Source organism: Taudactylus pleione, unplaced genomic scaffold (assembly GCF_031769625.1).
Source record: "Taudactylus pleione unplaced genomic scaffold, aTauple2 ptg000642l, whole genome shotgun sequence".
Taxonomy (NCBI): Eukaryota; Metazoa; Chordata; class Amphibia; order Anura; family Myobatrachidae; genus Taudactylus; species Taudactylus pleione.
In genome coordinates, this window is record NW_028285044.1 from 1,663,219 (window position 1) to 1,676,717 (window position 13,499).

Sequence of the window (13,499 nt, forward strand, 5' to 3'; positions counted from 1 at the left end):
CGTCCAGAGTTCCGCCCTATCAACATGAAACACAAGGTAAGGTGCTTATCAGACATAGCCCCCCATTCTGAAACTCTACGAGTCGAAGCAAGATCCAGGAGGAGGACAGTCTTCCAAGACAGGTACTGAAGATCAACATCCTCCAAAGGTTCAAACATGGGCGACTGAAGAAACAGAAGCACTAAGATTAGATCCCAGGGAGCTATTGGAGGTACGAAAGGGTGCTACGCGCGCAAGACTCCTTACAGAATGTCAGCATCTCAGGAAAGAAGGCCAATTTCCTTTGAAAGGAAAATGGAAAGGTCAGAGACTTGCACCTTTAAGGTTCCTAGACGAAGGTCAGAATCCAGACTTATCTAAAGGAAAAACAGAAACCGTGGATAAACGAAAAGTCCTAGACAGAAGACCCCGGCCGGAACACCATGAGATATAAGCACGCCAGAAGCGATGATCATGCGCAGCCGAAACTGGCTTCCTGGCACGTATCATGGTGGGGATAACCGCGTCTGGGATGCCACTGCGTCTTAGGATATCGGTTTAAAGAGCCACCCCGTTAAACGCAGTTGCGCTAAGTTGGGGTGTATGAAAACAAAATCTGCTGTAGAGGATCCGGGCGCATAGGACCACGGATCTTCTGTCAATAGGGACCGAAGGTCCGAGAACCAACTTCTCCGAGGCCAGTTGTGAGCCACGAGAATTACAGAGGCTGTCTCTTGTTTATTCCCTTTTTAGAAGACTAGGAAGACGCGAAATCGGAGGAAAAAGATAAACAAAGTCGTAGATCCACTGACTTGTCAGAGCGGCTACTGCTTCCGCCTGCGGATCTCGAGTTCTTGACATGTATACTGGGAGCTGACAATTCAGTCGCCACGCCATGAGGTTCACCTGAGGACATCCCCATCGACATATCAGCGCGCTGAACACGTCTGGATGAAGCTTCCATTCTGGACATCCTGTCGATTTAGGTAATCTGCTTCCCAGTTGTCCACACCCGGGATGAATACCGCCGACAGGATTACTTACTGGTTCTCGGCCCACTGGAAGATCTCAGTTACTTCTCGCATAGCCATGCGACTCAGGCCGTTGATGAAAACGATTGCCGTCGCGCTGTCGGACTGAACTCTTACCGGATGAGCCCTTTAGAAACTCTGTGGCCTCTATCAGAGCACTGTTCGCTCTGAGTTCCAACGCCTTTATGGCCCACTTCCGTTCTAGAGGGGACCCTTGAACCTGAAAGTGGTAATCGAGGACTACTGCTCTCCATCCTCGGAGGCTGGCATCCGTAGTTACGATGATCCAGTTCCACACTCCGAATCTCCGGCCCGCTAAAAGATTGGTGGATTGCGTCCACCAGAGAAGGCCACTCTGGTAACCGGGCTCAGACGGATCTGTCGTTGTAGAAGCAGATGAGACCCTGACCCCTGGAGTGAAACCAGCCGAACTGTAGTGCCTCGAAAGCAGCTACCATCTTTCCTAAGAGACGCAGACAAAGAAGCATTGACACCTTCTTTGGTCTGAGGACCAGCTGGACTAACCTCTGTGCTTGATCTGATAGAAGAGATACTGAAGCAACAGATCGTCCAAATAATGGATTATGTTATGTTCACTCCTGATGACCGTAGGAGAGCGATCATGACTGCTATGAGTTTGTTGAATATGCGGGGAGCCGAGGATATGATCTTTCAATATGGCAAAATGCAGAAAAGCTTGGTGTGGTTCCCATGGGAAAATGGAGATAAGTATCCCTGATATCCAGGGATAATAGGAACTCCCCTGGTTCCAAGCTCGCACCAACGGACTGCAGAGATTCCATTTTGAAACGATACATCTTTAAATACAGGTTTAAGGACTTGGGGGTCAAGATGGCCATGACCGCACCCTCCGGTCTGGGCACTACAAACAGGCTTGAGTAAAACCCCATACCTTGCCGATACTCCGGAACCGGAACTAATACAGATGACACTACTAGAGACCTGATAGCCTCCTGTAGAACTTTAAATTCTTGCAAGTGGGCTCCCACCGCAGGAGACCCCAGGTGGGACGGAAAACCGTCATGCCACCTGTTTCTCAGCTGGTTTAGACTCTGGTCTACATGCAACCGTGTGTGGACGACCTCTACCTCCTCTCGGTTGCGTAGGAACACCTCTGGCTCTACCATGAAAGGAATGAGGGGCTCAAAAGGAATGAAATGAAGGTCCAGTATAAGGTCTTCTGGGAACTGGAGCAGTAGACGGGAGGAAAGAGAACTTACCACCCTGTGGCTTGGGATATCCACTTGTCCAATTCCGGGCCAACAAGCATGTCACTCGTGAATGGTAAACCCTCAACCGCACGCTTGGACTCTGCGTCCGCCTGCCAAGCGCGCAACCACAGAGCTCTGCGTGCGAGCACTAAATCTGACTAATATCCTTTGAAGCTTCTCCCAAGTAAACTGCAGACTCACGGATGTGTTCTGCTAATAGACGTAATTCTGCTCTGGAAGTACCAGAGTCCAAACCTGGAATCAGCTGGTCAGCCCAGCAAACCACAGCCTTGTTAACCCCGGCGGTAACAAGGTTAGGACTAAGTTGAGCTCCCGTTGCGGTATATATAGATCTTATTGTTGTCTCCAACTTACGATCCGAAGTGTCCTTTAAAACAGCTCCAGGCACCGGAAGTGCTGTTTTCTTAGTAAGACGGGAAACAGACATCTACAGGAGGAGGAGTTTCCCACTTCTCCATCATGGATGATGGAAAAGGGAAGCTAGACGGAAAACTACGCCCAGATGCAGAACAGGTGCTTTACGCTCTGCGCCATCTCTGGATACACATTAAATAGTCAGTGGACGTGGGATCTGAACCCAGGTCTTGAAATTTGGAATGGTTTCCAGGCCCTGTTAATTTTGTGTAAAACTTCCTCCAATTCACCCTCTACGGTATTCTCTGTGGCGAGGAAATCTTCGTCGGACTCTTCTGACTGGAGAACAGTCATTAGAGTACGCTTTTGAGACAGGCTTTGGTAGGAAGTGGAGAACTGCTGTACCCATCATCTAAACCAGGGTGTCTAGAGACTTGGTTAAGTCAGCTACCTAGGGAGGTTGAGACCTGCGCGCCTCAGCCAACTCCGATGTTAAATTTGACATAACTCCTACCATGTCAGTGAACCATGGCGGAGCAGGAGAGGTAGTAATCGCCATCTGTGAATCTGTTGTTATACAAGCATCACATAAGGTGGACCCAGTGGCATGTGACTTTGTCTGTTCCAAGTGTAACAACAAACAGACCAACAGCCTTTGAGAAGCCTTGGTTCTGTTGGACCTGGTACACACAGTCACTCAGAGAAACACAGCATAAAACAGAAAAGACACAGACATATAAAAACAAGAAGGCTGTGGGACACAGAGGAGGAGAAACCCCCCTCCCACAGATCAGATTCCCCTGCACTTACACCCCAGTTACTTACAGCCTCTTTACCAGGGATGTAATCAGGGGATGTTGTCCTGCAGCACAGGAATGGCAGCAGAGGAATCCAGCCTTCTTTGTCTTACACTGCAATCTCCTTATAGAGATGCAGTATGAGCTGCTGTGCAATAAAGAGCGGCAGCCCTGCTGTATACAGCCGCTTGCCACGTAGTGGAGAGAGACTCGCGCTGCCTTTAAGCTCTGCCCCCTCTCTTTATGCCCAAAGGGCTTTACAAGATGGCTTCTGTGGCCATTAACCTCCCCCCCCCGCGCGCCACACCGCATGTACAGCGGACCACTTTACCGCCTCTCTGCCCCGCGTGTAACAGTGGGGAGAGGGAGAGCTGGGCGGAAGGAGGGAGAGCAGGCGCCTGTCAGCTGCCCCGCGTGTAACAGCGGGGAGAGGGAGAGCCCGGCGGGTAGCCTGATTGCGCTTGTAGCGCACTTATCCCCTGCCCCGCGCTACTGTAACCGCGGGGAGAGGGAGAGCCGGGTGGGAGGAGGGAGAGCAGGCGCCTGTTCGCGCCTGTAGCGTACTTATCCCCTGCCCCGCGCTACTGAACAGCGGGGAGAGGGAAAGCCAGGTGGGAGGAGGAACACCAGGTGGTCGCGCTAGTAGCGCACTTTATCAGCTGCCCCGCACCAGGTGCCGCGCTTATCAGCGGGAGGTGGGAGAGGGAGAGCATAGTGCTCTGCATTAGCTGCCCAGCATTCTAATTATGTAAAACCGCTGGATGTGCAGGTGATTACTCACTGCGTGGTCCCCGATGGAGTCTCTCTGCAGCTTCAGCACTTCTCTTCTTCCATGTTGAGAATGTGCTGTGGCGGTAAGGAGCTGTCAGTGCTTTTCATATAAGCGCTGCGCACGCCTTCCTGCCTTCTATAAGGACAGGGCGCCAGGTACCCGGACCCCACCTTTAGAGAGGTGGCGAAGGGTACCTAATATAGTGTAAAAAGTGTACAAAATAAATAAACCTAAATAAAAAAAAATAATAAACATTTATGTGCTGCTGGATCACAGCAGATTGTGACCAGCTCCATGAGGCACATTTTCTAAACTGAGGGCTGATGGGGCATAGAAGGGGAGGAGCTTCACACTTCTGAATCATTTAAAGTGCCGGCTCCAGTTATCCACGCCTCTATACCCCAGCGTAAGCACCTCCAGTGTCCCCTAGTGGATGAAAGAGAAACTGAATTCCAGGTTAAACTCATTTTAATTGTTCTCCTCAAATTATAATATTCTGATTTTGCATAAAAGTTCCATACCCATGTTATTTCTTTAGAAACCTGTAACCTTTAAATATATGTTTTGAATATTACAAATGTGCTGATCTCTTCTGCATAAAAAAAACTAATACCATCTAACATTGTTATGTCATTTTTATTTGTCGAGAAACAGAACCACTCTAAGATCCTAAACCAACTACAGTGGCTGAACAAAATGACCATAACTGCTACCCTATAGCACATGCCATGGAACGGTGATCATATATGAGGCACTTTAATGGCTTCTAAACGCTATTTCCAAAGAGCCTACAATCTCTAAACACATTCTACTGCATCTGTGCTCTTTTGACATTCTGTTAATGATATATATTGGTCCAAACTTTACCAATATGTTATTGAACACTTAAGGTGCCCACAGACATAGCGATGTGCTCACGATTTCACTTGAAACTCTCCCCGGCAGCTCTGCACACGATTTGGTGTCCAATCTTCATACGATCTCTCCTGCATCCAGACTTTTTACAGTGAATTGCGTCCTAGATTGTCATATCTGCCCTACTGCATGGCAGATCTGACGATGCGATGTGCGACCAGCGGGGACACGCATCGCATCATGAGTGGGGACTCACGATGTACTCACGATTTGGCCGTATTTTACACGATCTGTCGTTCAAATGTGTCCGAAACGTCCAGATCGGGTAAAATATTGTTGTGTGTGTGGGCAGCTTTAGATAACACTTTAAAGCAGGAGTTCTCAACCTTTTTTTGGTGAGTACCAAATAACCACTCTGGTCAGGTACCACTTTGCTAAAGGTATGAATTTATAAACATGTAAATATTTGAGACATTCATATATGAATGTGATGCTTACTTTGACAAAACTAAGCAAAACGAATGCAGTGGTAGGAAACAATTCTTTATTTTTTTTTTATGGTATTTTGTTTGACTATTCATAATAATGTCTTCACCTCCAAGTGATGCTGTACTTTGTTGTAATGTAAGAGACTTGAGTGATCCGAATACCCTTTTCACATCGCAAATGCCAGGTCGCACCTGGGATTTGTACACGCATCGATCCCGAGTGAGACCCCGTTCAGACTGGCAGCCCGACCCGGCAATTTTGCCGGATCGATGACGTCACAGTCATCACCAAGGAGCCGGCGCTTGGAGAAGAGATCTCAAAGCGTCGGTTCTTCCTATTCAGTGAACGGGACCCGGGTCACCTTGACCCGGGTTACCCGTTCACACTGCATCGCAAGCCGGGTTGAACTAGTGTTCAACCCTGCTCGTTACCAGAGTTGAAATTCTGGGTCGCTCGACCCGGGTTATTTCACACTGCACAGTAACCCAGGTTGCTGCATGTTCATGTGCACTGCTGGCAGTATGAAATGGTTATAAGGGGTCAATACAAAAATCTGTGAGTCGGGGCAATCGAGTGATCTGCCTATGTATCTGCAGATGATGGTTGTTCGTACACACTAACAACCACCATCTGTGCCTGCCCGCAGGTCCAGTTGATCTGGGTCCTGCCAATGCGATGCGTCGGTGAATGCCGACATTCACCGACATATCGCGGGTACACACTGCCCGATGAGCAGCAGATACATTGGCCGATCAATTGCTCGGCCAATATATCTGTCAGTGTGTACCCAGCATTAGCCATACCTAGTCAATCACGGAATATGAGACAGGCTCTCCAAGCTCAGCACTCCATACAGATGAAGTGTCCCGTCATCAGAATGATGGAAGTAGCGGCTAGTATAGAGACCGCTTCCCCTTGACAGGGTCGGTTAGGCGGAATCCGAGGGCATTGACCGAATAATTGGTCTGGCTCTGACAAACTACTGGCGCGATGCCGTTTTCTGCCCTTAGTGTGGCAGAAACAACATAGCGGCAGGCACTTAAGTCGGAAAATGCTGGTTCTCACGGCTTAACAGAGCAGAAAACAGCATTGCGCCAGTAGTTTTGTTGGATTTCTGCTTCTCCTGGGGTGTGAGAAGAAATCCTTCAGTCAGGGGTTAACAGCGCGCAGAATTGAATAGCTCCGGGAGCTCCTTCCCGGCGCTATTCAATTTGCGTTGAATTGAATCCTATTAGTAAAGAAAATAATTCTAAAACAGTTAATATAAACCATTTTGTAAACAATGTAATTTGAATGAAATGAGCCATTAACAGACATGTACATTTGCTTTAATCAAGAAATTTGTCAATCCATGTCTGTTTTTGGTGCAAAGCAAGAGCGTCCAAGATATTGACCATGGTGCCATACATAGGCGCCTTCTACCATCAGCATCCAGACTGCTGCTGGACCTGAGCAGAGGTGTAGCCGGTGGAAGGAGGGAGCGAGCACCCCAGGCACAGCAAAGACCACACAAAGTGCTGTGCACTGCTTCTTCACTGCCAGGAGAGATGTGGCTGAATCAGCCACTATTTGAATCCTGCCTGCAGAAGGCAACACAGAATGAACGATTAGGCAATCTAAAAGCTACATAGCAGCATCTGTTACTAGCCTGAGCAACATAATGAAAAAGAACTAGGCAGTAATGTGTCTTCTCTAAACTAAAGCATAGAAATCCTGTACTTGCAAACGTTTGTTTGGGCCTTACGAAGTTTTTGGAGAGTGAACATGTCCTTTAAAAACACAATTCTATGAAAATTACATCCTATGGGGAGTTAAACAGTATATGTCAATACACCTGCCATAACCTGTCTGAAGGATGTTTACTTTAATAGTAAAATATATTTTGTGAATTGCAAACCTGCCAGCACCCTTCATTATACCCAGGACACAAGCTCTGTTCCCATTCATTACGTTCATGCATGAACAGAAATAATCTGGCCTGAACTGAACAAAAAATATAGAGTAAAGAGGTAGGTAAGCAACCTGATGCCAGTAATTGAGATTGTAATTCCATACACTGAAATCAACATTGTAATATTATATGTAACATCCCACATTCACACTCAATGAAAATGCATGCAATGTGTTGCAATGGTATAAATGTGTGATCCCAGGGATTTGTCTGCCTTTAATTGCAGCTGTTCAGTACATCAAAGAGGACAGAACGTGTTATGTGCACCCCAGCAACATGGTTGTAGGGGTTCCCTCTTACTAAATTTGTGCAATTTGAAACAGCTGTGCCATTACTATGACAACATGCCCGAACAATATATTTCTATATGCCAAATTAATATTCTTTGCTTGGATATTCATAAGGTGTAGAACAAAAGCTGTAAAATTGTTATCCACACAAAACCCAGAGATGAAAGATATATAAACACAGAGCCTTAACTAAACAGAGAATCTCTTTCTAGTTCTGTCACAGCCGATTGCTCACTGCTTACACACACAGAAGTGTAACTTATCCAGACGTGTTGCATTTTACCTCCAAGGCAGCCAGGTAATAAAAGTTACAGGGAAGCAATTAGCTGAGAGGTGAGCTACAGCTCAGGAAACTCACACACAAAGGATCCGATTTCAATCTGCTGCTAGGCTGGCATTATACAGGTGGTATTAAAAACTTACAAACCTTCATGAAGCTTCAAAAGATGAGAGAAATAAATAAAAAAAAGATTCTGACTTTCTATATTTGCAGTAATGTGTGGGGTAAAATGTAACATTTTATAGGGAATAACAGGCACAGTTATTTCACATTTTTATTATTATCTTTATTTCAACTTGAGCAGAGTCTCGATTATTTTTGGGTTTCTCCACTTTTGCCAGCACTAAAGACCTCAGTGTGAATGGATCTAGCAGAGCTGCTTCTATAATATGGTAGTACGGGGGCAAGCAGACAAGTTTCGGCAGTTTTAAGTCAAGTGGTGCTGGCATATAAATCAGTTTAAAAGTCACCTTTTCTAGTCTTATACAGTATAATAACTATAGGTGACTGACCGGCCTACCTGAAGGTGGAATGGCAGTTACTCATGTAGAATTACAAGATAATAACAATTAAGAATATTGCACCTATAAAATCAATTTTTCCTAAAAAGGTGGACACTTTCCTATTATATAGTTTTTCTACAGAAAATAAATTAAGGGGGGAATCCAATTAGCTGCAACTTGCAAATTGTAAGCCAGTTATAGACAACCTGATACACTGACCATTTAACCTTCAAAAGGGCCACACATTACCTTTAATCTCAGTAGTTAAATACATTTAATCAATGAAAGCCACCTATATGTAATAGTATATCAGAATGCCATTTCAACAAGCATTATAAAAAGGTATAACAAACAAATATAAACAAAAAGCAGGTAGGAGCAGGGGGCTGCAAGTGAAGGCTTGAGGGTCCGCCTGTTGCCCATCACTACAGTGAGGATTATTGGTCAACTTCATAAACATTGAATACTTAAATTATTTGCAATCTGGAAGCCATATGGCAGATAGGAGAGAAGCCTCCCAGATTACTATAGCAACCAAAAACCAAGATGTGCAAAAGAAACTCAAGGACACCACTACCAGAAACAGAAGTGGGATTTGCCAGAGCTGGGAGCACACAATGGGCCTGACTCAGAGCCGTTCGTAAGCGGCCGCTCGTTTGTTCCGAGCGATGTTTGCACAACTGCGCATGCGTACGGATCGTAATACGCATGCGCGAACCAGTCAGTGCGGCCGAAAATCGTTTGTTCGCTAAATAGCGAATGCCTGCTATTTTGAGTGACAGGAGGAGGCGTATGTGGGTGGTAACAGGGGAAGGTGCTTGAAAACGGGGAGTGGAGATCAGAACGCAGGCGTGCTTAAAGGTCAAAACGGGCGTTTTAAGGGTGTGCATAATTAATACAGCAGCATCATTGACCACGTCACTTGGTTATTTTATAGTCAGAACTGCTCGCAAGATTGCGGTAAGAAAAACCAGCCACAAGAATAGCGAGCAGTTCATACGCTGGTCGATGTACTCGATTAATCTAATAAATAGCTGACATGACGTAGGATGCGAGCGGCCAGGGGGCGTATTTTTCCAAAAGATGACCGCATGTTTTGTTCGCTCGTTCAGACCTAGAGGCGTTAACAGACCGCAAAGAGCGAACGGTTCATTTGAATAGCCACCCCTTTTTTCTGAACGAGCGAGCGCAAATAGCGTCCGGCTCTGAATCAGGCCCAATGATCCTAATATCACGTACACAAATAAATAAAACAACCGCATCTGCAGTAAGGGCAATATTTTTCACTTACAGCCAGAACGTAATACATTCAGGACACCTGACGACTGCACATGTATTTTTGTATGCCAAAAGAAAACATTTCATAAAATGTAGATCATATTAATTGGCTGTGAATTAAGAATGCATGATTATATATTTTGTAATCACAACCACTGTTAAGCAAGTGATATCAGGAATACCCAAATATTCCATCAGAAATGTTTAGGAGGTCCACAGAGGACAGATAGTATGTCATCGGGGCACATGCAAAACTATACTAGGGTCTTATCCAACCAATCAAGAGACACGTTTAACAGCCCAACCAAGCTCCAACGAAAACCCATTACACGCAGGAGCATTCATTTCCTTGTATCCCTGAGACAAAGTAAAATTCTATAGGGAGGACACAGTTCAGAAAAAAATATTGATAGTTTATTCAACATATAACAAAACTGTGAAATGTGGTTTGGGCATGCAGAGCTAGATATTTAATGAAACGCTCAGCAAGGGATTAAGATTGACAATTTAACTTGTCTCATAATATGAACTGCGAAAGCATACACAATTATTAATGCTGTATTAGTAAATTGCCATTATGAAGCCTCTTCTGGGAAGACACCATTGTGAGGCCTTACCTGTAAAACTGGTTGCTCAGCTAGTTGCCACAAAGAAAGCAAGAAGAACATCAGGAAAATCTGTCAAACGCATGTAACAAGTTCCCGGTACATCAGGTCCCCATGAGTGCAAGTTGAATATATGCCCCTTACTTCTGAAAGGCGCTCACTGCTCCTAAACAGATAAACATAAAACGATATTAAGGGATAGAAGTATGAATATATATGTACACACCGAATTCCCCATAGCTACAAATCCAGCTAACAATAAACAGACTGGGCAGCCGCTAGTAGGGACAATGAGAATCACATTGGCCCAAGATATGGTCACCTCATCTAGTGAAGGACTACAAACAAGATATGAAGCTCCACCAAGGGGTAATATTCAGGTTTCATGTGAGAATTGGATGGCCTCTGGGTTAGAAATACATAGTACAACGGAGTTTATTAATCAAAAACTAAAGCATCTGGATACATTTGTTATAAAGACAGTATTGTAATGTGATACATTTGTATTACTTATAAATCAGTGAGAAATACTAAAAATATTCTTCAAAGTTTCTGATTTTTCTAAATTTTTGCGATGAAGACACTGAGGCATAGAATGGGTCTACACAGAAAAACATTTCTCAATACGCTAAAAAATAATTTTGTACAGGAATCAAAGTCCATTGGGTCCAACTAAGATATTCCTTCCATCTAACTTAAATAAAACCCTCATTTAGCCATGAACCATATGTTATAAGGTGGGTAAAGCTATTTAACAAGTTTTTGAAACCAGTTTGGTTTTTTTCTCAATTTAGTTCTCTGAACAAATCAGCATGTGACCCTCTTCCTCACATACCAGGCCTGCAGCTATAGGCGGGCACAGGTGTGGTGGGGTAATCACAGCAGCCCCGGGTATACGGATTCATTTATGAAGAATAAATAGTTATATGTAGATTTGCACAAGCAGGTGTACTGGCTGCCTTTGTGAGGCCAGTGGGATGTTCAGGAAAGAAAATTTCAAGCATATGCTAATATTAACAATAGGCAATAACCTATCAAATCCCGTGATAAGTAGCTCTATGTCAGGTAAGTAGCAACCTGTTAGTGCAATATGTATGTAGCAGCTGGTAGTGGCTATATAAGCAGTGGGGTGATAAGTAATGGCTGTCTCCATCCATCATAGGTAAAAGTTAGCTGCCCCAAAACACAAGAGGAACTCCGTCCATGTATGCAGGAGGAAGATCCCCGACCATTGCCACAGCGGCCACCGCACATCCCTGCGCAACAGGCGGGCCTCAGCCAATCACAGACTGGTGCTACCGGCACTCAGGGGCCCCCAAATATGAGCGCGAAGAGGCCGTGCGCCAGGGGGGCAGCCAATCAGCTGAGCCCACACCTGAACCCCGGGTGCACTCTGTTTATGTATGGCTAGGCAGCAAGGCGGACGTACCTTACCCGATCCGGTAGGGGCACCGGGCATTCCAGAGCAGCGCAGGCTGGGCCGGACACAGGACAGGGATCCTGGAGCGGGAGACGGCCGGGAACAGTACAGAAGGCAGGAGCTGTGTGATGTGGAGGAACCCAGTCCAGATCCGCTACTCCGCGCATGCGCCGCAGCCTGGCATCCCTTGCTCCTGCCCGTCTCTGCCTGGCTCTGTTCGCATGGCGACATCAGAGGGGGAGAGAGAGGATTGCGGACGTCACCGGATCCCCGCTGTCCCCGCCCAGCGGCATGGAGTGGGCGTGGTCGAGATGTGACGTCAAGGTCTATTTAAAGGGATTTTACAGTACGTTACTGGTTCTGGATTGGAAGGTAAACAGATGAGAGGAAGAAAGTCGCACATGCTGCTCAGGTCACTGAACTGTACTATACTGTACTCTGCATGGAAGTTTGTGCTGGTGAGTAAAGGATACATTTTGTTGGTTATGAATAATAATGTGGTTCAAATGAATAATTTTGCCGATGAGTAGACTAACCAGGTCACCATTGTATTTGTTTTTAAATGTGCCCACTTCATAGTTTCATTTTTACTATAATATAAAAGTCAGGTAGAGCTTCTTACTGCAGCAAGCAATATACATAGAAAAAATAAAGAACATATATTAAAAATTCTATAACTGCTACTCCTTGTATAACCCAGAACCAACTAGTGCAGTTAATAAACTCAGTCCTCAAGGCACCCTAACTGTACAGGTTTTAAGGATATCCATGGTTGAGCACAGATTGTTAACTCAAAAGACTGAAGTACTATACTAATTAAGTCACCTGTGCCCAAGCATGGTTATCCTTAAACCCTGAACCGTTGGGGTGCCTTGAGGACCAAGTTTGGTTACCTCTGTGTTATTGTATAACACCTCGTTCCAAATGTAAAATGACATAGAGAAGATTCTGAAAGTACAGAAGTACAAATTTTACAGGCATTTTAAAACTTCAAAATACCTTGATTTAAACAATCCCTTATGCCAGAGGATCCCAAACTCTGTCCTCAAGGGACCTTAACAGTCCAGGTTTTAAGGATATCCATGTTTGAACTATTAATACCGTTTAGTCGCTATTTAGCGCTGCAAGTCACTTAAGAAAGAATTGCTTTCCAGTCCAATCGTGTGGTTCCAAAGCACAAAAAGTTATTTAAGTAAAAAGGGGTAACACGATGTAAGAGTTAACAATTAGAGTAAAAAGCAATAAAATAGTACAGCCTCTCTGTCCCCCATATTACTTGCTCTCCCCCCTACCTCTGGTGACTGCTCAGCGATCTCCGCGGCACCATCAGCAGCCGCCACCCGGTGAGGCCTACTTCCCGCCCTACAGCCGCGGGCTAAATTTCCGGCTGGCGTGCCGCGACAGTCTGGCCGACATCTCCATGCGGGCGTACTTGGACTGGACCTCTGTCCCAGCCTCGCATCCTTTGCCTCTCCCCCTACCTCCGGAGACTGTCCCGGGGGCCCCGCGGCTCCTTCGCCCGCCGGCGATCGTCTGGAGCTGCAGCCGTGGACTGAGCTTCCGGCTGGCGTGCCGCGAGAGCTCGGCCGGCACCTCTGTGTAGCTGTGCTGCACCACGCGATCCTGCTCCCCCTACCTTTCC

The 13,499-nt window shown here is 45.8% G+C and overlaps 1 protein-coding gene across 3 annotated transcripts in view; it reads right to left on the minus strand.

Annotated features, from left to right (window-relative positions):
• Positions 1-12,154, minus strand: part of TMEM184B (transmembrane protein 184B) — a 68,449-nt gene extending 56,295 nt beyond the window's left edge. For 2 of the 3 annotated variants that reach the window (XM_088455074.1, XM_088455072.1), the window contains exons 1-2: positions 11,867-12,154; positions 10,450-10,603 (exon numbers count right to left, since the gene is read on the minus strand). In XM_088455074.1, coding sequence (XP_088311200.1) covers positions 10,450-10,500 — 51 coding nt within the window. In that variant the 5' untranslated portion in view covers positions 10,501-10,603; positions 11,867-12,154. The remainder of the gene's footprint in view (positions 1-10,449; positions 10,604-11,866) is intronic. The other variant, XM_088455073.1, reaches the window with a different exon arrangement.
• Between the last annotated feature and the right edge of the window lie 1,345 nt (positions 12,155-13,499).